At 51.3% G+C, this 23,663-nt stretch overlaps 2 protein-coding genes across 2 annotated transcripts; both read left to right on the forward strand.

Moving 5' to 3' along the window:
- Positions 1-1,708: 1,708 nt before the first annotated feature.
- PSMD3 (proteasome 26S subunit, non-ATPase 3) lies at positions 1,709-14,979 on the forward strand. The gene is made up of 12 exons (XM_010991804.3): positions 1,709-2,096; positions 4,478-4,668; positions 6,051-6,188; positions 7,438-7,574; positions 8,494-8,684; positions 8,857-8,960; positions 12,220-12,334; positions 12,438-12,557; positions 12,703-12,806; positions 13,074-13,229; positions 14,264-14,314; positions 14,515-14,979. The coding sequence occupies exons 1-12, from the start codon at positions 1,877-1,879 to the stop codon at positions 14,590-14,592; spliced, it is 1,605 nt and encodes a 534-aa protein (XP_010990106.2). The 5' UTR covers positions 1,709-1,876; the 3' UTR covers positions 14,593-14,979.
- Positions 14,980-20,207: 5,228 nt separating this feature from the next.
- CSF3 (colony stimulating factor 3) lies at positions 20,208-22,640 on the forward strand. The gene is made up of 5 exons (XM_010991803.3): positions 20,208-20,359; positions 20,510-20,664; positions 21,040-21,147; positions 21,278-21,424; positions 21,758-22,640. The coding sequence occupies exons 1-5, from the start codon at positions 20,347-20,349 to the stop codon at positions 21,920-21,922; spliced, it is 588 nt and encodes a 195-aa protein (XP_010990105.1). The 5' UTR covers positions 20,208-20,346; the 3' UTR covers positions 21,923-22,640.
- Positions 22,641-23,663: the final 1,023 nt, after the last annotated feature.

Below are 23,663 nucleotides of genomic sequence, written 5' to 3' on the forward strand. Positions count from 1 at the left end.
TATGGGTAGAATAATTCTTCCAAGGCTTTTGGCTCCAGAAGTCAGACTCTCCCCTTCTTAGCCAACCCCTGCCCAGGCTGGTTCCCTCACTCACCAAGAATTCATGACCAACTGCCAAAAGCTTAAGCCATCCTCCCCCATTCTGGAGCATCTTCCAAGGCCTCACTACATTGCTCAAGGACAAACCGAGTAGTTATCTGCTGACTTGACTGTTTTTCCCTTGTGATGTAAACTTAATAAAGAGGTGAGCTAACAATCCTAACTATCCAGAAGGGTAACTTCATAAAGATGAAGAACAAAGCTCGTCTGTTTTCTTCTTTCACCATTCTCACCCACCGTCAGTTACAGATACGATGTTATAAAGAAGAGACGTTAATGAGTTTATTCCAGTGATGATTTAAAAGTCCTGTTATCCATCCTACAGCCATCGGGGGCCAGAGGGACAGCTAGGGAGGAAGTGGTCAAGGCATTTTTCCCTAAAACTGGAGCACCCATTTTTCCATTTAACAAGTGGCTGTTTAGTGTAAGGAGCTATTCACTGCAATAGTATAAAGGGGAGATACAAAGAATATCCTCTATTTAAATAAATATAAGGGAGGATATGGTCAAAACATATTCTCTGCCCTCTAGGACCTTACAACAGGGTTAAATAGTCTTGTAGGGACTGACCTGGTCTAAAACTCAGGACTTCCATTTATGGAAGAGATAAAAGTTCCAAGACAGGCAGGGAGATTTTTGTTTTGTGTCTTAAGAAATTGGAACCTGTAACCCCCTGCAGAATCACTGGAGGATTCCTTTGAAAAATAAGTAGACAGGGTTTCAGGTCCAATTTATTTTCCCTGGGGGATTCTTAAGCGCTCCCTAGGTATACTATTATTATGTTCCCCATTTCACTACAGTGTCTGTCTGGATGCACAAAGGCGCCTCAACAGACCTTCTGAAGCTTCTGCCATTAGTGTCTTCCACCCTCTTTCCTCTTGGCTCACCATACACAACAGCCCAGGGCACTGCGTCCAGCAGACTACATTCTGGAGCAGTTTTTTAACCACTCCGCCCCCTGAATGTGCTAACCCTTGGCCTCTTATAGAGTACTTTATTAGACTGGAGTGACTGTACACAAATGCACTCTCCCCTCATCCGCACTCCCAGGTTGCAGAGATATTACACCTTCTTTTCAGCACTAGCTGAAATCTGACAAGGAAGTATGAATCCCGTAGGGTTCTTCCTAGTCTCCAGTTCGACTTTATTTTAAGCCCAGAGGCCTAGTTCCACATCTCTTCACAGCGTCTTTTCTTCCCTCGCGCCGATGGGTATGGGTGGCGGTTGAGGTCTGGCCTCTCGGATCTCGAAGGCGACCCCTGCCGGGGACAAACTGAGCGAATTTGGGCACGAAAGCCTCCCGGCAACTCGTGGCGTCATCACGCCCTGCGCTCGGATAGGCCCTAGTCACTCCCCGCGGGGCGGGGGGGCTCTTAGAGTCCGCGGTAACCCAGTCGGAGCCTAAGGGGACCTCTTGTGGACTTACACCGAAATGCACTCGATAGAAGGCTGAAAGAAAATCAACACGCGGAAGCACTCCAAAGCAAGTCCACAAACGGACAAGCTCCTCCCCGCTCCTTCCGCGAAGATCCGCCTCCATCCTGCACCTCGGCTGTTGATTTTTTTTCCCCTTCGTTGACTCGGCCATCGGCCCGCCAGGCCTGGCGTTTCCCAGAAGGCCCAGCGCTGGGAAGGGGTTTGCAGCTGCTCCGTCATCGTGCGGCCCGACGCGATCCCGCGCTCGTGTGCAGGCCCGGCTCGGGTTCTCGTCGCTGCTGCGAGGGTTCACGCGAGGCCCCGGCCTCGGTCCCCAGACTAGGCCGCGACCCCGGGCGCTATGAAACAGGAGGGCTCGGCGCGGCGCCGCGGCGCGGACAAGGCAAAGCCGCCGCCGGGTGGAGGGGAACAAGAACCACCGCCGCCCCCAGCCCCCCAAGATGTGGAGATGAAAGAGGAGGCGGCGGCGGGTGGCGGGTCTACTGGGGAGGCCGATGGCAAGACGGCGGCGACGGCGGCTGAGCACTCCCAGCGAGAGCTGGACACCGTCACCTTGGAGGGTACGAGAGCTCGGGCCGAGGACGTGCCATGATCACGGTGACAGCGCCCCGGTGATCCAGCCTCTCCTTGGGACCCCAGCGCAGCCTCCACCATCCCCTGTTCTTTGGGATTACTCCCGAAATGCCTGCCCCCCTACCCTGACACTCCCGACCCCAGCCCCAATAACTGAACCTTTCTTCCGGGCTCAGGACTACCCCCCTCCGCACACACCTCCCCTACCTGGAGTTGTATCTAACTGGGCGGAAAGACTCCTGAGTTCTCTTCTCTGACCTTATTACTCCATTTACATCCCACCGAACTTACTCTAGTGCCCCCAATGCATGATCTCTCTGAAAACCAGTGTTTGTGTTTATGTGTGAAGGGGGTCAGGATGACCCAAAATACTGGCCTCTGAGTTTTGAGAATGGTTTCTGTTGTTATAACACCTTTAGTAAACTCCCCTAAAAGAGCCCTTTTTACCTAGCATCTTGCTTTTTTGCTGTAATTGAGGTGCCCAAACGATCTCATTGCTCTTTTTCTCTTCCTTCAAGCCCTTACTGCTACTGTTTCTAAAGACTTTAAACACATTACACACTTTCAGCTTTCTAGGTGTCATTTTTGTTTGCGTTCTTAATTCTCACTTCCCACCTAAACTATATGCCAGTCGCATTTCTTTTCTCCTAGGTGCCTCTTCCCAGTTTCCTGTTGTCCTCTTGTTCTATCAAGTACATAGTTCACTTTTCCTACTTAGAGCATCCTGTCCACATTTGGAGTGGATAGAGTGAGAGCTTCCCACTGTGATCCTGGTGCTTTTTTCCGTTTCTGGACCAAGTGGGACCTGACTGTTTATTGGGTTTTCTCTCTATTTAACTGCAGGAGAAACTAGAAACTAGCTCAAAAACATTGAGATAAGCAAAATTATGCTCCTGCGTGGTGTTTGAGGATGTGTTAGTGTTGACTGCATCAGCTTCTACCCTTAAGTTCAGCACCAGGCCCAGTATCTAATAAAGAGCCTTTTAACATAAAATGATAGTCAACCAGTGGCAAAGGTGCCATTCAGCATTACCTACTGGGCATATACATATGTGTCTTAAAAATTCTTCATTTAATATGCAAGGTCTAAAGTAGTAGGGGAAAAAAATCAGCCACGGCTTCAGCATTTTTACTTGTGAATTTTTGAGCTGCTCTCCTGTAATTGAGATCAAGTTTATATATACAGTTTGTAACAAGGCATAACTAAATACAGATGATTTTATGTGCTTTCATTGACCATATCCATAAGCAAAGCATTCAGTGCATCCCAGAAACATTTATTGAGTACCTGATAGAGTGGCTAGGAATATAAGCTGTGGAATTAGTTTCCTCATCTCTATAAATGAAAGTAATAGTACTTACTTAATTGGGTTGTTATGAAGATTGAAATGCTTTGAATGGTGCCTAACCCATGATGAAGACATAGTAAAACCCACCATAAATATTATCTGTTATCATTATTATATCATTAATATAATAGGCATCCCATGCTAAATATACGAAGGTAACTAAGAAACTACCAATAATTGCATTCCCTTATTTCTGGGTATTTGTTTCCAGTTTCTTTTGTTATAAATAGCTTTGCAGCCATCAACTCTGCCCCAGTTTTTCATCTACCTTTATAATTATTCCTTCAGTATGGATTCCCTGATTTGTAAGGGTAAATATTTTTAAGGTTTTTTGTTAGATATTTTCCAGAAAAACTGTATTGATTTATATTATACCAGCAGAAATGTCCTGTTCACCCCTGTTTTCTATATGTTACTTTTTAAATATTACTAATTGAGTAATTGAAAAATGTTTTTGTTTGCAGTTACTTGAATACTAGTAAAATATTTTTCATGTCTGTTATTTGTCGTACCTCTTTTTGTATTGTCTGTTCATGTTCATTTTTATTTCTCTTAGTCACTTATACAAGTTCTTTGTAGAATAAGACTGAATCTTTGGTCACCTTTGTTGCAAATGTTTTTCTTTTGTTTATAGCTATTTAGAAAGATTTTTTTATGAAGTCAGCTTCATCAGTCTGTGTGTGTGTGTGATTCATCCTATTGTTCACACTTAGAAAGTCTTCCTATTCAGAGATCTGATAAATCTCCATGTTTTTGTTTTGCTTTTCATTGTTTTTTTCCTTTCGTTTTTCTGTCATCCTCTGTTCCTCCCCCCCAGCCCAGCTTTATTTTTCTTTGTCTCTTGGTTATGTCTTAAAATCAATGTATGGCATCCATAAGTGCTGCTCAGACCTGTTAGGCAAAAGAGGTGACTGGCCACATACTGCCCTTTTGTCAGAGGCTCCCCAGAACTGCTTGGCTGGAGTGGTGAGGGAGTAGGAGTTTGTAGTAACATTTTTTTCTGCTCTGGTCCTCCACAGACATCAAGGAACATGTGAAACAGCTGGAGAAGGCAGTTTCAGGCAAGGAGCCTCGATTTGTGCTGCGGGCCCTGCGGATGCTGCCTTCCACGTCACGCCGCCTCAACCACTATGTTCTGTACAAGGCCGTGCATGGCTTCTTCACTTCAAATAATGCCACTCGAGACTTCTTGCTACCCTTCCTGGAAGAGGTGAGTGGGTCAGGCCTGCGTAAAAGGTATGGGCTTGGCCTGAGACAACACACATTCCACCCTGTGTAACTGTTTCCCACCCTGAAGACCTGTCTTGTTACCGACCTAGCAGAATCATGAAGCAAAGCAGCCCCTTTTAATGCTCATTTGCCCTCTCACAAGGGGACCATCCTTCTGCACTGTAGGGTCATTCTTCCAAGTCAGGAAAAGGAGCTGGGAATCAGGACCCCTCCAGCCGTACTCATTTCCCACTACCCCTCAACACAGACCCTCTGCTCCAGTTTTGTGGTGTCTCCATTGGCCTAAGAGAAGGTTCTACCACCTCTTTGCCTCCAAGGCTCCACCATGGAGGACATACAGAACAGTGGTTAAGAGCACAGGTTTTGGAGGTAGAGTTGAATTTGAATCCCAGCTCTACCATTTGGTACCTGTGGGTCTTGGGCAAATGACCTAACCTCCTGTGTCTCATTTTCACTTGGTAAATGTGATGAACAGACTTGGGGGTCAAGGAGAAGGGGAAGAGTCCTAGAACAGTGTGTGACACATAGCACATGCTGGTGAAGTTAGGTTGCTGGTGGTAGTGGTCTCCACGCCAGAAGAGATGCCTCCTTTCCCTTCCGGCTGTAATCACCCCCTGCCCCTTATCATCCATGGTACAGCTCAGGTCCTGCCCCTTCTCAAACCTCAGTGACCTTTCAGCCACCTTCATCTCCCTAAAATCCTGTATGCTTACAGTCTGTTTCACAGATAGGAAAACTCAGAAAATCTCTTAAGGTGGGCAGTGAAGACGTTATTGTCTGGAAAAGAGGAAAAGCACCCTCCCCCAACCCCACCTAGAATGATTTTTTTAACCTTTACATCTCTAAATTCACCCAACATGATCATTTTTTGAGCTGTTACACATTATTCCAGTTTGGATGGCTAGATCTGAAAATAAGTACTATATATATATATGTCAGTCCCCCCCTTCCAAATTTACTGTTCCCACCAAAAAAAATTTTCTCATCATTCTTAATCTCATCTCTAGAATTGATAGCACTTTATTAAACCCTGCCTGATAGAACTTGCACTGGTTCCGGATATGGTGGTTTAATCTCTACATAGATTGTAGACTTTTTGAGGAGTCCTTACGTCATCCTTTCTGTCCCCATTATATTCCTTAAAGATGTCTATTATACCCCTGTAACATTTTTTGTATTTATTGTATCGCCAGCCTCCTTGACTCCCTTTGGAAAGAGACTGTGTCGTCTTTATTTTTGTATCCCCAGCACCTAGAATAATCTTGGCACATCATAGGCACCTAGTAAATATTTGTTGAAATACATAGTGAATGCTTAGCAAGTTCTTAGTTGATCCATCTGACTGAGCTTTTCCTCTCTTAGCCCATGGACACGGAAGCTGATTTACAGTTCCGTCCCCGAACAGGAAAAGCTGCGTCGGCTCCCCTCCTGCCTGAAGTGGAGGCCTATCTCCAGCTCCTCATGGTCATCTTCCTGATGAACAGCAAACGCTACAAAGAGGTACCCAGGACCCGTGAGAGTGATTAATGTGTCCTGGGCTGTGCATGAGCTTAGCGGGGGAGATGGCCTCTAGCAAAGAACTGGGTGATTGATCACTGACTGGGTTATTAACTGTCCCCCAGGCTCTTTCCCCCGAGTGGGAATGTGCCCAACCCCACATCCGGGGAAGACCCCTAAGCTCCTGCTCAGGCACTGAAGAAGGGCCGGCAGCGATCCATGTACCTGTCTGTGGTGTAAATACCAGGATAATGGGTGCTTTTGAGAAAAGTAGATTTGGAGACAGAAAGATCTGGGTTCAAATCCCATTTGTACCTTAGGCAAATTAATTTCTGCTCGCTCTATGTAAAATGAGACAAACAGCCTACCCTGTAAGATTGTTGTTAGTTAAATAAAATAATATTTTAAAAATACTTTGCACGATGATCTGCACTTAGGAAGCCTTTACAAATTTTATATGTGGCAGCTGTTGTTATGGAACTGAGAGACTCCATTTTGGATACGTCTTTTCCACTGCCCCCTCCATTTGGGGCCAGCTTCTTGGTCCATCTCAGCCACTGTCCCAGGAGCACCTCCAAAAAAGGACAGGCCCCTCTCAATTTCTGTCTTGTTTTTTCTTTGCCTTGCCACTGGTTGGTATTTGTATATTTGTTTTGTTTTTTAGATATAATTGACCCCCTTGAAAGTGTACAATGCAGTGGGTTTTGGTATATTCACAAGGTTGTGTAACTGTCATCACTAATTCCAGACCAGTTTAATCACTTCAAAAAATCAACACCATTCCTATTGGTAGTCATTTCCCATTCTCCCCTCAGTCCAGCCCCTGGTAACCAGTAATCTATTCTGTGTCTCATGGATTTTCCGATTGTGGACATTTCATATAAATGGGATTATATAACATGTGGCCTTTTGTGTCTGGCTTCTTTCTGTTAACATAATGTTTTCTAGGTTTATCCGTGTTGCAGCATGTATCTGAACGCCATTCCTTTTTATGGATGAATAATATTCCATTGTGTGGATGCACCACATTTCATTTGTCCGTTCATTGGGTGGCAGACACTTGAGTTGTTTCCACTTTTTGGTTATTAGGAATAATGCTGATATGAACATTCGTGTACAAGTATGTATGTGACCGTATGTTTCCAGTTCTCTTGGATATATCCCTGGGAGAGGAGTTACTTGTTCATGTGACAGTGCCATGTTTAACTTTTTAAAGAACTGCCCCTTGATTCTCTTTTGGCTGCCCTCCCAGGCACAGAAGATCTCTGATGACCTAATGCAGAAGATCAGCACTCAGAACCGCCGCGCCCTAGACCTCGTGGCTGCAAAGTGTTACTATTATCACGCCCGGGTCTACGAGTTCCTGGACAAGCTGGATGTGGTGCGCAGGTACCAGTGGTCAGGGGTCTCACTTGAGGCCCTTGGGGTTAGAGACATGGGCAGTCACTAGCACAGGGTGTGGGCTGGTAGGTGAAAAGTGCCCAGGAGGAAGTGGAGGGAAAGTGGTGGGAATGGTTAACATGAGTCATGTGAGGGCTTGAGGGAGAGACCGATGGTAGATGAAGAAATGGAGATGACCACTGGGCTGATAAGTCCCGTCTCCCAGACTCTTCCCTTCACCTCACATCAAGGGAAGACTGATTAGTAAGTCAAAGTTACAGGGACAGGATGGAAAACATTTCATCCCTCTGCTTTAATCTGTAGTGGCTCCCCATGTCCCTCAGGGAAAAGCCAGAGTCCTCATGATACAAGCTTACCAGGCCTGACAGGATCTGGCCCCCATTAGCGCCTCCTTGACTTTATCTCCCACTGCTCCCCCCACGCACTTCTCAGCCTCGCAGGCCGCCTTGCTCCCCCTCGGCACACCAGCACACTCTTCCTCAGCTCTTCCCTCTGCCGCGAATGCCCTCCTCCCCACCTCCTTCAAGCCCGTGCTTAACTGTTACCTTCTCGTATTTAAAATCACAGCTTCTCCGCCTCACCTCTTGCAGTCTCTGCTCCACTTACCCTGATCTCTGCGGCGCCTCCCACCTTCTGCTGTGCTGCGCAATACACACGATATTACCCGGAGAGCTGTCTGTCCCCCCGCCCCCCCAGGGTGCAGGTTCCCTGAGCAGAGCTTTGTCCTTCCTGTGCACCCAGATTAGTGCTCCACACGTTAGGTACTCAGTAGTCGAGTGTTGAGTGAATACCCGGAAAAGCAGTTTGTGTCACTTCTTTAGGAATCGAGGGAGGATGGAGAGGTCAGAGGCAATTTGAGGAGTTGTTATTTGAGGCCTGTGACCTCTTGTTCCTTTCCTCCTTGAAGCTTCTTGCACGCTCGGCTCCGGACGGCCACCCTTCGGCACGACACAGACGGGCAGGCCACGCTGCTGAACCTCCTGCTGCGGAACTACCTGCACTACAGCTTGTATGACCAGGCCGAGAAGCTGGTGTCCAAGTCCGTGTTCCCCGAGCAGGCCAACAACAACGAGTGGGCGAGGTACCTCTACTACACAGGTGAGCAGGGCCCATCCCCCGGCCAGGAGCGGGGTCGGGCTCCCTTGTGCGCATTTCCTACACATGTGGTGCCCCTGGTGCACAAGAGACCCGTCTGACACTCTGGTTTGTGGGGGATGGCGGTTTGGAGGACACCATCCTCTGGATCAACTCTCCTCTCCTCCACACGCAGGGCGAATCAAAGCCATCCAGCTGGAGTACTCAGAGGCCCGGAGAACAATGACCAACGCCCTGCGCAAGGCCCCCCAGCACACGGCTGTCGGCTTCAAACAGACGGTGAGCAGCAGTTGTCACCCCTTTGGGCCCTTCCTCACCTGATACCACGTTAGTGCTGTTTCCCTGTCCGGGGAGCCGGGAAGGCGTCCTTAATCTTCATTACCCAGAAGGTGGCTTCGGATGTCTGTTTGCACAGAACATCATTCAGAGCACACGAGGCGAACACTACTTGTACCCCTGGCAGTTTATGTTCAGAGTATTGTCCTTGATAGATAGGTTTAGAATATTCCTGATTCCCCCAACTCCCTGTAGTCACTCCAGGCAAGGGAGGGCCTGGGTTGTGTTGATAAACCCCAGGCTCTTACCTGGTCCCTCACATGCCCCTTTGGGAGCAGTGTTGTCTGTGGCCAGGGAACCCAGAAATCTCTGTAAGGCTGACTGACTCAGGTGGAGGGAAACCTTTGCTATGTTAAGCTGTCAGTCACCAAGTGTCTTTTTGAGGGCTGACCTTGATACCAGGCCCTGTGTAGGATAGAAAAGGTTAAGAAATGGTATTTGCTCTCAGAGAGATAAAGAAAGTTGGTTCAGAAAGGCTTGAGGAAAGTCACAGAGCTTGGTAGCCAGAATTAAGACCCAACTTCCCCGACTTCAAACCTCTTCTCCCACCTTAACACACACCCACCTCCTAGCACCCTTGAACGAGAACGGGAGGAACACGGAACACGGACAATGATTAGGTCAGTGTGGTAGGAGGTTTGGTTTGTCCGTTCAGAAGTTCAGAGGAAGGCAAGTTCGGTTGTGGTCATGTAACTAAAGAGATCTTAAAGAGTTAAATTTGATCTGGGTTTTGAAAGATAGGTAGAATTTTCATAGAAAGGAATGGCTTTTCAGACACAGGGTATGTTGCAGATTGTGAGATTGCTTATCATATAGGATGCACACTAAACTTTCTTCTAAAATTAACTAAAAATACAGGTGATTAACATATAGATTGTGTCCAGCACCAGGGAGACTGGGTAAAGCAGTGTTTTCAAACTGCATTTTACTACAGATAGATATGGTTTCAGAGTTTTCTGTGGTGGAGCCAGACAGCAGGAAGGAGCAGAGACAGCTGGAGTGAGGTTGTGGACCGTGGGCTGCTGGTGAGGGAACCAGGAAAGAGATGGAAGCATTGCTTGAGAGGGGAAGAGGCAGAGTTGGGGGAACTTTCCACCCAGAGAGACTTCGGCAGATAGGCCTTGGAAGAAATAGGAGGAATGGGATAAAGAGCACAGGTGGAGAAGCCAGCTCTAAGTGTAAACGGGGAGGTGACAGTGGATAAAGAGAGACACTGGGTTCAACGTGGAGTCCACAGTAGAGCGCTTTGAAAGCTTATGCATCCGTGGTAAGTCCACGTTCTCTGATCTTGCCCGATCTCAACTCTGACCTTCATGATGCTTCACCGAAGTCCATTACAAACTGTCTTAGTTGTAACAGTTGCCATAGCAAGGTCCCACAGACTGGGTGGCTTAACCAACAGATACTTATTTCATCATACTTCTAGAAGCCAGAAGTCCGAGATTAGGGTGTCAGCACGGCTGGGTTCTTCTGAGGGTTTGCTTTGGCTTGTAGATGGCCATCTTCTGATGTCTTCAAATGGCCTTCCCTCTGCGTGTCTGCGTCCTAATCTCTTCTTAGAACAACACCAGTCATGTTGGATTAGGGCCCTTTCATATGACCTCATTTTACCTAATTCCCTCTTTAAAGGCTCTGTCTCCAAATACAGCCACGTTCTGAGGTACCAGAGAGTTAGGGCTTCAGCATATGAATTTGGGGTTCGCAATTCAGCCCATAATACAAATTCTGACGCTTCTCACGAGCACCAGACCTGCAAATCCAACTTCTCGCCACACATCTTTATATAGACACTCACCGACTCTTCACACTCATCTTGTCCAGGCAAACCCTTCTGGGCCCCCCTTACCAGCCTTTCCTCCTGATCAAGACGAGAGCCTCAGGATCATCTCTGACCCCTCGCCGCCCTCCTTTCCGTCACTGAGTCGTCCATTAATTTGTCTCCATGGCTTTTGTATTTGTCCCTCTCTAATGTTGCCACTGCGCTTGTTCAGTGGTGACCTCCAGTCACCATCCTCCCCTCCCTCGACCCAGCTCCCACACTGAGCAGGGCTCCAGGCCCGTCCCTGCCTGGCCCAGGAAGTTCACGTTGCTCCCCAGCCTGACTGGGAGAGACTGTAAGTCTCATGAGGTAGGCAGGCCAGGTATTGTTGTTATAGTGTCCATTTTGGGGAGGAGGAAACCAGAGACCTGGGTGCTCAGCGTTTCCTCGCTAGTGAGTGGAGACTAGCATTCTGTCTCAGAGCTCAGCCTGACATTTAAAGCAGCATGCCACAGACTGGCCCCAGTTATCTCTCCTGATTGCTCCCCCAGACCCACCTGTATAACCTGTTCCCTTGACTGAAACATCCTCCCTTCTTTTTCTGCTTCATCAGAATCCTCAGGGCATGTATTAACTTCTGCCATCTCCACGGTTTCCCCTCTCTCATGGAGTACACCGAGGGACAGGGCCGCCGCGTGGGTGTGTGTGGAGGGGAGAGTCCTTGCCTGCGTGTGGGCATAATCACCCCTCCATTTTAACCCCCTACCTCCCTCGTGATGCTGGCTGTCACGTGATTTGGCTGTCTGTGCTCCTGTCCCTTCTGAATGGTGGGAAGCTCCTTAATTGCTGGGCATCATCCCCTCCACCGCAGTCTTCCTTGCACGGTGCTGAATCCATGTAGGTGCTGCTCAGAAACACCCCGTGGTTTTGTGGAGGAGGAAGGGCCAGATTTTCCAGCCAGCCTTCTACATCCACACACAGCTCATTCACTGAGGTTCTGCAGGCCCTTCCCTGTGCTGCTGCGTCTACCCAGATAACTAGTTGTACACATGGCTCATCTCCCTAAACCAGCATCCTTGCCTGACTCGCATAGGCCTCTGGGCCCTGTTTCCTCACCGTTTTGGGACCATAGAACCCGCCCATCTGGCCTGACATTAGAGCATTGCCATTTCAGGGCACTGTGCGCTGATCGGCCAGATGAAATAAAGCTGAGGACTTAGTGTGGTCAAAGGATCAGACACTTCCGGGGCCTGGCTCCAAAGGCGGTCCTTCAATTCCATGCCCTGCCTGCGCAGGTTGAGGGTTTTTTTCTCTCTCTGTGGGCCTGGTCCCATTGCTACCTCTCCCCTTTCCTGGTATGCCTGAATTGAAGCCCCATTCCATTCTCTTCTCCTATCCGGTTGGAATCCCTGCCCACTATGTTCCCGTGTCACACTCTGCCAGGTGCACAAGCTTCTTATTGTGGTGGAGCTGTTGCTGGGGGAGATCCCGGACCGGCTGCAGTTCCGTCAACCGTCCCTCAAACGCTCGCTCATGCCCTACTTCCTTCTGACCCAGGGTAAGGCTGGCCCCCTCCCAGAGCTTGCCAGAACCCCGGCACTGTGGCCCCTTTGATGTGTGTGCCACGTACAGCATCTGATCCACCCCTCTCTCCACTGCAGCTGTCAGGACAGGAAATCTAGCCAAGTTCAACCAGGTCCTGGATCAGTTTGGGGAGAAGTTTCAAGCAGATGGGACCTACACCCTCATCATCCGCCTGCGGCACAACGTCATTAAGACAGGTGTGGATCAGGTCTGAGGGGCCCCTGCGAGAGCACGACCCAGACTAGGCTTTCTCCAGGGGGCAGGGACAGCCCTGTGGGTGTCGGTGGACAGATGAAGGGTCTGTGCCCACTCCGCCCTCCTCACCACTCCTTCCTCTGCCAGGTGTGCGTATGATCAGCCTCTCCTATTCCCGAATCTCCCTGGCGGACATCGCCCAGAAGCTGCAGCTGGATAGCCCAGAGGATGCAGAGTTCATTGTTGCCAAGGTGGGCCTGGTTCAGGGACCACAGTTATCGCCTTCCTGCCTTATTTCAGGTGATGGTGGTGGGAGGCGATTGGCCAAGGAGGGGAATGGTAAAGCAGTGGCATAGTCTTCAGGGAGGGCCAGTCTTGCGGTGAAGCCGGGAGGTTGCCAGAGAGAGGGTGTGTGCATGAGTGTATGAGAGATTAAGGAGGACAGAGAGACCGGACAAGGTGTTCTAGGACTCAGAAGATGGACTTTCTGGTGACTTCCCCTCCTTTGGGGCCTGCAGGCCATCCGGGATGGCGTCATTGAGGCCAGCATCAACCACGAGAAGGGCTACGTTCAGTCCAAGGAGATGATTGACATCTATTCCACCCGAGAGCCCCAGCTAGCTTTCCACCAGCGCATCTCCTTCTGCCTAGATATTCACAACATGTCTGTCAAGGTGAGAGGCCTGTGGCTGCAGAGGCCAGCTTGGCAGCAGCATGCCCCCTCCACACCCATGGATTCCTCAGAGAAGATCGGCTTGGTTTGGGGCCCATTTCCCGTACAGTCTCTGTAAAATCACCAGGGGCCCAGAGGGGCCAAGGACTTTGCTTATGGGACTCCAGCACCTGCTCTTTGCTTTTAAGGGGTCTTGTTGCCAGGGAGGATCAGACAGGGATGCAGAGTGCAGGGTTCTGGATTTGGCTCCAGATTTGCATCATTTACCTTCTCTGAGCCTCTATTTCTCCATCTATGAAGCCGATAGAGAGGTATCAGCTGCCCTTCCTGCTTTGCAGGGTTGTCAAGATTAAATGAAATCACTGTGTTGGGGCACTGGGCAAAGTCTGAATTGTGTAAAAGGTAGGGCTGCCACCTTTCCACAGAAGGCTCTTAAGCCCTCATCCTGTGTCCAGCTCTGGGTTAGGTGCTGGTACTGTTTGGCTGCTGAATTTTTCCTGGTCTCTTCCCTCAGGAAACCAGGGATATCATTCAGCTTAAAATCAGGCAGACACTGTGCTCCACTAGACACAGAAGGCCCTTTGATCTGGTCCCCTGCTTCTGCAGCCTCACTTTCCAGGACCCCTGCCCTCACTCTCTCCCCCCCCACCCCTCTTCCTCTTCCCCTTTTTCCCTGCCCCCCAGCTGGCCCCACTGATCTCAGGCCCAGCCTGAGTTTAATCCTCTGCCCAGAATGCCTTTTCTGACCCACACCTTCCACCCACAGCCAGTCCATTCTTCCTCCTTCTCCTTCTCATTGCCAGTCCCCCACCCTGCCCAATCCAGAGGGTTAGTCATTTATACCTCCAGATCCTCATTCTCTTTCTTTTTAGCATTTATCACATGGGGTCGTGGTGCACTGTCTCCGTGCCTAGCTCTCCCGCTGTACTAACCGGGAGAGTGAATAACCTATCTTGCGCGTCTCCTGGTGCTTGGTACACAGAGGAGCGCGGTCAGTGTACATTAAGTTGACGCCTCCTCTCTGTTGTGCTCCAGGCCATGAGGTTTCCTCCCAAATCCTACAACAAGGACTTGGAGTCTGCAGAGGTAAGCTGTCCTCTGCTTTGCGTGAGACTGAAAGATGAAACTTCCCTACAGAAAGGGGAGAGGGGAGGTTTCTGGAAGGGCTGGGGGCAACTCTGAAGCTTTGGCAGGCCCTGGCCCTGGGTGGGTTGGGCTGGGTGTCGACTGCATGAGAGAGTCTGACCGGTCCTCAGCAGCCGGGCCCTCGCCCCTTCTTTCCCCAGGAACGGCGTGAGCGAGAGCAGCAAGACTTGGAGTTTGCCAAGGAGATGGCAGAAGATGATGATGACAGCTTCCCTTGAGCTGGGGGGCTGGGGAGGGGTGGGGTGAGTGGGGACTGGCTCTTCATCTTTCCCCCTTGGGGGTCCCCTGCCCGGGGAACTGCCCCTTTTCCCACACACACGGCACACAGACTGCAACTGTGCAGAGGGTGAGGGGTACAGGGAGTCAAGTCACCCCCACTTCACCCCAGGGCCCCTCCCCAGCCGGTGACTTAGCACACGTGGGCAGGAGGCGGGCGGGCAGCTTCCCCAGGGCAGGGTCCTGGCTGGTGGTGTGGGCAGCAGGATGGGAGGGAATAGCCCTGTGCTCTCCTCCAGGGAGTGGGGGACTGGAACTGGGACATGTGTTGGGTTGTATGTTTTTTGAAGCTTCAATTATGATTTTTAAACAATAAAAAGTTCTCCAAAGCTCTTTGTGCATCAGCTAATTACAATATTTCTCTCACCCCTGCACTATTAACAGGCCCAGATTTTGTTTCTGGCCTTGAAGTACTAACCCCAGGCCTGATCTGAGGACCCTATGCAGCTGTAGATGAGGAGGAAGCCAAGGGCGCGATGAAAAGACTCTGATCTGGGATCAGGAGGGCCTGGGTTTGCTCTTTCATATCTAACTGGCTCTCAAGTCATTGGGCAACTCTGAACCGCTCAGGCTCCTTTCCCACATCTGTCAAATAAATGACTAGACTCAGTGACCTCCTGACTCTGAAATTAGGAATCTAGGCTTCCAGAGGAGCAAAGAAAAGGCGAGAGTCTGACCCTCAGGCGAGGTTCACAGAGGGGAAGGGTCTCGGATGAGGCCGCAGCAGGTGGAGAGCAGGGTTCTGCCCAGTTGGCCCTAACGGAATGGGGGATGGGCTCCTCCCTGACAGCAGAGTTGGGAGTCAGGCAGGTGGGGGCTGCCTGTGGCCCTCAGCCCACCTCCTCCGGCTGCGTTTGGTGGGAAAAATGTGCCAGGATCTCAAAGTCTCCCAGCCGCTGGCAGCGGTGCTCCCCGTGTTGGGTCGTTTGAATCATTCACGTTCTCTGGCACCTGGGACGGTGCTGTACGCGTGTTCTTTGTTCCTGCCGGCCTCTGTTCTCTGCACAATGCCTGTGGGTTTCTCCCTCTCCTCTCCCTCTCCACCTCGCTGATTTCTGCACATCGCCCAGGCGTCCTGTCTCACAGTGATTCACCTCCCTGACTCCTGAACCACTCACTTGATAATTGAGTTCTCTTAGGAGGTAGTTGGTGTGAAAGCTTTATCTTCCTGATTAGATGGTAACCTCTTAAAGAGCATGGGGCATTTCTGTCCTCCTGGGACCTTGACAGGTGCCTGGCGCACAAGAGTTCAATGAAGTCTTGTTAGGGGAGGCATGCCATGTGTTCATCCATCACCAACTGCAGCTTTTCATACCCCAATATCCCTAGTTTCCACTAAAGGCGTGTTCTAGACTGGCCTTGCTTTGGTTCCTGATTCCCACCCTAGCCTCGGTCACAGTGATTTGGCATTGCTGGCTTCCTTTAAGCTTCTGCCATCTCCCCAGGTAATGAAACTCTTAATGTTTGCTTTGTGAAATGGGACTTTTTCCCCTCAGATTCCCCCCTTGATCTTTGTGGAAGATGTTTGTATTCCAGCATCCAAACTTTTCATCTTTTTTAAGGATTCCACTCTTTCCCCTATTTTACAGGTCAATTCAAAAAATCTAACACGGAGATCTTTAATTCCCTTCCAGGAAGGATGGGGACTAATAGTGAGCACCCATTCCATGCCCTTCCAGGGTGCGAGCACAGGCTTAGATGGGAAGTGAACCCTGGCCTATGTGATACCAAGTTCAGGTCACGTTTTGCTGGCCTGTGCAGCCTTCTCCCAGCCTCAGTCTGCTGCTCTGTTATCTGGTTGGTTGGTGTCTGTCCCTTCATGACTGTTCTTCTAGCCCTTGACCACTCTACCTGACTTCTAAACCAACTTTCTTTTCCAGTGTGTAATAATTAGTTGTAATTAATATTACTGCCAACGACAAATCTTAAAGTCAGCACCTAGCCCAAAGTGCCTCAGACCCTTCCTTGGTTGGTAATGAACTGGAGAGAGTATCACCCTCTTACACAGAATTGGGCTCATTTGCCATGGTTTCCTGGTCCTCACCCACCTTGAGTCCGTGGACCAGTTTTCTGTCTGCTCATTGAAAGTTTCTCATAGTTCATCCCCACTGGCTTGGCTTTCTTTTCTTGGAAAAATTCAGTGTCATTTTTATGCTTGGAGGGTTCACTGTCATCTCTACCTCCCCGTTTATTTTTTAATTAGAAAACTACAGAGAAGTACAAAGAGTAAAAAACACCCAAGTCCTTCCCACCCAAGTTTAATAAATGTCAACATTTGTTATCATGTCAAGTCTGTTCATCCAAGAGAAAACATGGCAGGTAAGATGGAAGCCCATCTGGCTTCTTTCCCAGGCCCCTTCCCACCTGCCCTAGAGGCAGCCACTCTGAAGAACTGAGCAGGGGGCCTTCCAATTTATGTTTTTATACTTTTACTACAAAACATAGTATTGTTTTGAGTTTTTAAATCTTTGTAAATGATGTATCCCGTGAATGTAAGTTGCTCCTTTCACTCAGTGCTGGTTTTGAGATCCGATCATGTTGACACCCAATGCCCAGCACTACTCTAGGGACTAGAGAATACAGCTGAATAAAACAAAATCCTTTCCTCGTGGGTTCTTCATTCTGGAGAGATGGGGAGGCCCATGTGGTAGGAATGGGCCACAATTCATTTATTTATTAATTTACTGGTGGGCATTGGTTTACTGTTACAAACACCGCTGCAGAGGATACCTCTGTGTCTCCTTGTACATGGGTCCCGTGTACACAGTTTGCAAACTTGAAGGGCCAGACAGTACACTTCTTTGTCTTGTAAACCATATGGTCCATCACAGCTACTCATGTCTGCCCTTCTTGAAAGGGGCCTTACAGAAATAATATGTAAATGAATTATTTATGAATGCTGGGGTTTGAATTTCATGATTTTTACATGTTATAAATTATACTTTTGATTTTTTTTCCAACCATTTAAAAATGTAAAACCTACTCTTTACTCAGGCTGTATGTATCCCAGCCCACAGGGCGAGTCTGCGACAAAGGCATTACTCCAGAGCCTTTATAAAGATGCTCCAAGTCCAGCTTCAGATGAAAACAGGAAGTGTGAAGGGAAGCTGCCGACCAGCTCTGGCCATTGATAAATACCCGGGAAAACCTTTGGGAAGCTGAAAGGATGAATAACAGCTGGGGGTCTCCGGAGCCAGGCCCTTTATGTCATTTCTTCCGGCTCAGCCAGCATGTGTCATGAGCGGTAACCAGCGCTTTCTCTCTGCCTGGTCTTTATTCTCCTGTGAGTGGGGCTGAAGTCTGGAGTCTGCTATCAGCCAAGAAGTACAGCTCTCTGAACAGGAAGGTAGCGTAATGGGAATAACAGGGGCTTGGAAAGCCTGACTGCAAATCTGGCCTGTCTCTGCCCCTGACTTGTTCTGTGATCTTGGGCCCTTCGCTTCTCTGAGGCTGTCCTGTGTCTATAATGGGAATAATCCACACTTGGTTAATAGAAGGAAATGACAAAAGTGTAATGGAAGGTGCCTGACCTATAGAAGGTGACCTGTAATTACCAGGGTTTTCTCCTCCGGGATGGAGGCCGGAACACTTCCTGGGTCCAGCAGTTCACTCCTCTGGAAGCAGCCCCCTCCATCCTCCAACACGTCTGGCTGCTAGAAAGCTCTTTTCTTGAGCTGAAAACTGGCTGGCCTGGCCTTCCCTCCCTGTCCCTCTTCTAGCCCTTGAGACCATACAACAGCCACCTCCTTCTCCTCGCCAGGAAAAATAGTCTGTTTTCTTCAAATCCTGATCTCAACTCCTTTCACCATTCTGGCCACTCTTGTTAGAATTAGCATTTTTTGAGCCAAACATCTGACATACTTAGACTGTAGATGAATATTCAAGTGTGGGTCTATCTAGAACTGGCTTGGTCATGAGCGAGGAAGGCCAGACATTGATCAAGAGATTCAGTGGTTAAGCGTTTAAGACTCTGACACAGGGCAGACCTTGGCTCTGCTCTTTGGGCAAGTTACTTAACCTCTCCAAGGTCAGATTCGTCTTCTGTAAAAGGGGAAATGGTTCTGGTACCTTCCTCATAGGCTTATTGAAAGGAGTACATTTGCCAATGTATAGAGTGCTCGGCCCCAGGTCTGGGGCAGGGTGGGTCCTCTGGGGGTCTTAGGGGAAGGGAGAGGAGGCATGTTTGTGAATGGGAACCTCCGGTCCTCCCCAGTTCTGTTCAAACCATGCTCTCCTCCCACGGAGCTGGGCACAAGCTGGGCTCAACTGGGGTGTGGTGGCCAGTGGCCTAGCCTCAAGTGGAGTGGAGGGCCAGGGCCGCCCCCCAGAACTGGGGACCAGAAGCAACATGTGAACAAATCAGCAGGTGACATTCCTGCCAGTTGTGGCCACCAGGGGGCACCCCTGCCCCAGAGATGGCCTGGCTCAGTCAGACACACCCACTCCTCCTCCAAAGATGTCTTCTGATATGGCATATTGTTGGGTGAATCAGGACAGAAAGTGACAGCCTTTGGTGCCCTTGGTCACACTTCCTCGGGCAGGCCCCACAGCTTGTGGAAGACTCAGGCCTGAAGCAGCAGCCCAGGTTGTAACACTGACTCTGCTACCCATGACCTTGGGCAAGGCTCCTGCCTCACTGGCCCAGCTCACAGGGTTGGAACAGACTCCCAAGTCCCTTCCAGAGCTCACAGTGTGTGGCTCTCGGGTTTGAAGTCAGGCAGTTTCTTCTTTCTCACCCCAGCCCTTCCCACTCAGGGCAGCACACACACTGCCGCTGGCAGTGAACCTGGCCAGGGAAGCCATGTGTCCCAGGCCCTCAACCCCGAAGTCCTGGGGCACTGTTGTGGGGGAGGGAAAGTGGTGCGGGAGGAGGAGGAAGCACAAGGTCAGGTGAACCAAGAGCCTCGAAGGGTCTTGCTTCATTCAGGACAGACATCCGGTTTCCTCTGGGCTCTGCCAGGATTCTGGGGGCTTAAAGGAATGAGTCATGGTGGGGTTTGGGGAGTTCCCAGCTAACCCGTACAGAACAGGAACCTGGGATGATGCCTGTCAAAGTGTGGGCAAGACCCCAATGTCCTCTCTCAGGCCCCTGGCCTTTCAGGAGGGCACTCAGGGAGGCAGCCTCCTGGGAATTTTGGGGGATCAGAATGGGGGCAGATAGCTTCTTCCCTCTCAGAAGTGGATGCCTAGAGAGCAGGTGGCTTGAGAATCCCCAGGGAGAGTGGCAAAGCCGGCTGCCCCAGGAGAAGTGCCAGGGGAGGGAGGGAGGGCCTGAGGCCTGCCTCTTCCCTAGTGTCTGACCAGACCTTGGCCTCCATGGCTGTTATCAGTGGCCCAGCCTTTGTTCAGCGGTTCAGTTCAAACACCCTGGGGTAATTCAGGCCTGGGTGGGGCTGAGGGGAGGAAGGGATCTTGAAGGGGACAAGACGTCAAAGAAGAATCAGAGATTCCACAATTTCACAAAACTTTCGCAAACAGTTTTTTTGTCCCACCCCCACCACCCCCCGGCATTGTCCTGGACACCAAATTTGCATAAATCCTGGGAAGTTATTACTAAGCCTTAGACGCAGCACCAGGTAATTTCCTCCCAGGCCTCCATGGGCTTATGTATAAAGGCCCCTGGAGCTCGTCCTTGACAGACCCCAGAGCCTACAGGCCCACCCAGACCCTAGTCTGAGCCTTCTGCCCAGAGCCCCATGAAGCTGATGGGTGAGTGTCTGGGCCCCAGGAGCGGGAGGATCTGCCGGCCCTGCGTGCAAGAGGGAGGTGGGAGGGCAGAGGGCTGGGGGATCCCCAGGCTCCCAGGAAGGGACCCAGGGGCAGGCACAGCATGTCTCCTGAGTCCCTGTCTGCTCCCAGCCCTGCAGCTGCTGCTCTGGCACAGTGCACTCTGGACCATGCAAGAAGCCGCCCCCCTCGGCCCTGCCAGCTCCCTGCCCCAGAGCTTCCTGCTCAAGGGCTTAGAGCAAGTGAGGAAAATCCAGGCTGATAGCCTTGAGCTACAGGAGAGGCTGGTGAGTGAGAGGCGAGTGGACAGACGGGAGATGCTGCAGGAAGGAGCAGGCGCACAGGGGAGCGCTGCAGGGAGAGAGGGAGGCAAAGGGAACCGTGGGAACAGCATCAGGAATGGACACGGGAGAGGAGAGACACAGGGCAAATGGAAGAAAATGAGGAGAGGTAGAGCCCTGGGCGGCTGGCAAGGAACGGGGGGAGAGCCTCTTGGGGGCAGTGCTGGGAGACGTTGGCGGGGGAGTGGACTGCGGATAGGCGCTGAGAAGCTTGGCAGGATGTGGAGGGAGGGGAAGACCTCAGGGAGATGGGGGCACTGGGGAAGGAGGAGCAGCCTGGCTCCAACGAGTCCCCTCACTCGGCAACTTTCCCTCCCCCAGTGTGCCGCCCACAAGCTGTGCCACCCTGAGGAGCTGGTGCTGCTAGGGCACTCTCTGGGCATCCCCCAGGCTTCCCTGGGCAGCTGCTCCAGCCAGGCCCTGCAGCTGGTGAGTGTCTGCAGGGAAGAAGGGAGAGGAGGGGGAGGGAAGGATAATCTGGAAGGCTCCCCAGTTCTCCAGACTCCAAGCTGGGGCCCTCAGGGCAGCGTCCCCTGACTCTCCTACTCTGTCCTCCCAGACAGGCTGCCTGAGCCAACTCCACAGCGGCCTCTTCCTCTACCAGGGCCTCCTGCAGGCCCTGGCAGGAATCTCCCCAGAGTTAGCCCCAACCTTGGACACGCTGCAGCTGGACGTCACTGACTTTGCCACCAACATCTGGCTGCAGGTGAGTCTCTTTGGGAGACATTAGGGGCCTGGACCGAGCTGGTCCCCAAAGGTTGTGCTACAAGCCTGGGGATCCCGGAGTTCTTTAGAACCCGGGCAGGAGCATTCTGGGGGAACGCCAGATGGAGGGAGCTGCCACCTCAACCCAGGACCCTGCCCCACAACCCCTGTTTGAGGGCGTGAGTGGATCACTGGACCTTGAAACAGACCTCAGTTCTGGTCCAGGCCCACCATTAACGTGTGATCTTCCACAGCCCATCAGCCCTTAGAGTTTCCTCACTGCAGCAACACCCACTCAGCAGGGCCTGATTGCTGACCTCATCTTCCCCCACAGATGGAAGACCTGGGGATGGCCCCTGCCTCGCCGCCCACCCCAGGCACCACGCTGACCTTCACCTCGGCCTTCCAGCGCCGGGCAGGAGGGGTCCTGGTGGCGGCCAAGCTGCAGCGCTTCCTGGAGCTGGCCTACCGTGTCCTGCGCTACCTGGCCGAGCCCTGAGCAAAACCTGCCCTCATCCAGCATATTTATCTCTATTTAATATTTATGCTTATTTAAACTTAATATTTAAAGACGGGGAAGAACAGAAAGGAGCCCCAGACTCCTGGGTCCTTCCCTCCACCTCCAAGTTTCATTCTCCCGCCTGTAGCAGGGAGAAAAACTCCTATCTTCCCGTCCCCTGGACTGGGAGGTAGTTGGTAAATACCAAGTATTAATTCCTGCGACTGCTCCCTGCCTGGCCCCGAGGTGGGCACTGGAAGGGCAGTGAACCTCTACCCTGAGGGTGCCCACCTCGGGGCCCTTGGAAGCATCAGGAAATCTCCCACGTGGGAGACAAGACAGCCCTGTTTAATATTTAAACAGCCGTGTTCCCCAACTGGGTCCTCGCACCCCTTACTCCCCTCAACATGGCCTGTGCTGCTCCCCCTCGCGTCCCGTTCACTGCAGAGGCAGCTGGAGCAGGATGCCTGACCCTGGGGGCCCTCAAAGTTTTAAGATTTTGAGGGGCATGTTTCGACTCCTCGCATGGGGAGCCCAGACATCACCAACATCTCTTGTTTTTCTGGAAGCACTACCAGCCCCACCCACTGGGGTCAGGGTTCTGACCTTTAGGGCCAGTGGATGGTCCTTCTCTGCCCTGCAGCGTGGGGACTGGGACCGTGCAAGGGAGAAGATGTGACGGGCTTGAGAGGGAAGCCCCAGTGTTCCACCTCATTCTAGCCAAAATTCATGGTAATAAAAGTGCTTGTCTCCAGTAAATGTCCTTCCTCCTTCTTGAGTCCAGCTAGTGCCTGGCCAGGGCTTGTGGGTGGGGAGCTGAATGGTGGGTGAGGCTCGAGGAAGGGAGGAGGAGGTGTGGGCAGGAGGGCGCCCATTCCTCCGGCATGTCTTCATCTGGCACCCACTCTGCAGGTGCTGGGACACGGTGGTGAATGAGGCAGCCGTGGTCCCTGCCCACAGGGAGCCACAGCTTAGTGGGGAGGACGAAGGCAGTGGGTCACCGGTACTGGGAGAGGAGAGAGTGGGCTGGGAGGAGGGGGTGGGGGGCTCAGCAGTCCAGACACAGACAGACGCTGGTCTGAAACAAGGGAGTACTTCACACTTGCACAGGGCTCGTCAGTTTACCATCTTCCACACACCTCAGTCCATCCATGCTCCCAGCTGCCCACAAATACAGAATTATGAAGGGCCTTCTATAGATTAGGGAGCTGAGTTCAAGGTGACAGCTTGGGTCAGACCCCAAATTCCAGGCTCTGTGCGTCTGTCTCTCCCTCATCAAGCTCTGCCTCTGACCTGTAGGGAGCCTGCTGCTTTCCTGCCGTCTCAGCCTCATGGCTGAAGGGGCCTCAGCTCACACCTAGGGAGATGGAGGGGCTGTGTCACGGCACAAACCTCTCTGTGCCCTCAGCCGAAGACGCACGTGTGCTCCAGAGTGCCTCCACCAGGCCCTGGGGCCAACCGAGTCCCCTCTCAAGACTCTCCATCCTCGGCTCCTGAGCCCCTCCCACTTCCTTCCCCATCAGGCTCATGAGAAGCAGTGTCTGGCTAAGTGGGGCTGGAGTCCCCAGCTTCAAGGCTCAGGGACTCACCTCCCTCGCAGGTTGGTCCTGAAGGAACCGGAGCTTGGAGACGTGTGGAGCAGGAGAGGAAAGGTTAAACAGAGTTCCTGCCCTCATCCCCCTCACCCCTCTGGGGAGGACAGAGCAAACTCCGGGCCAGGCAGACTCTGGGTGGGGCCTGG

This window comes from Camelus dromedarius, chromosome 16 (assembly GCF_036321535.1).
Source record: "Camelus dromedarius isolate mCamDro1 chromosome 16, mCamDro1.pat, whole genome shotgun sequence".
Lineage (NCBI taxonomy): Eukaryota > Metazoa > Chordata > Mammalia > Artiodactyla > Camelidae > Camelus > Camelus dromedarius.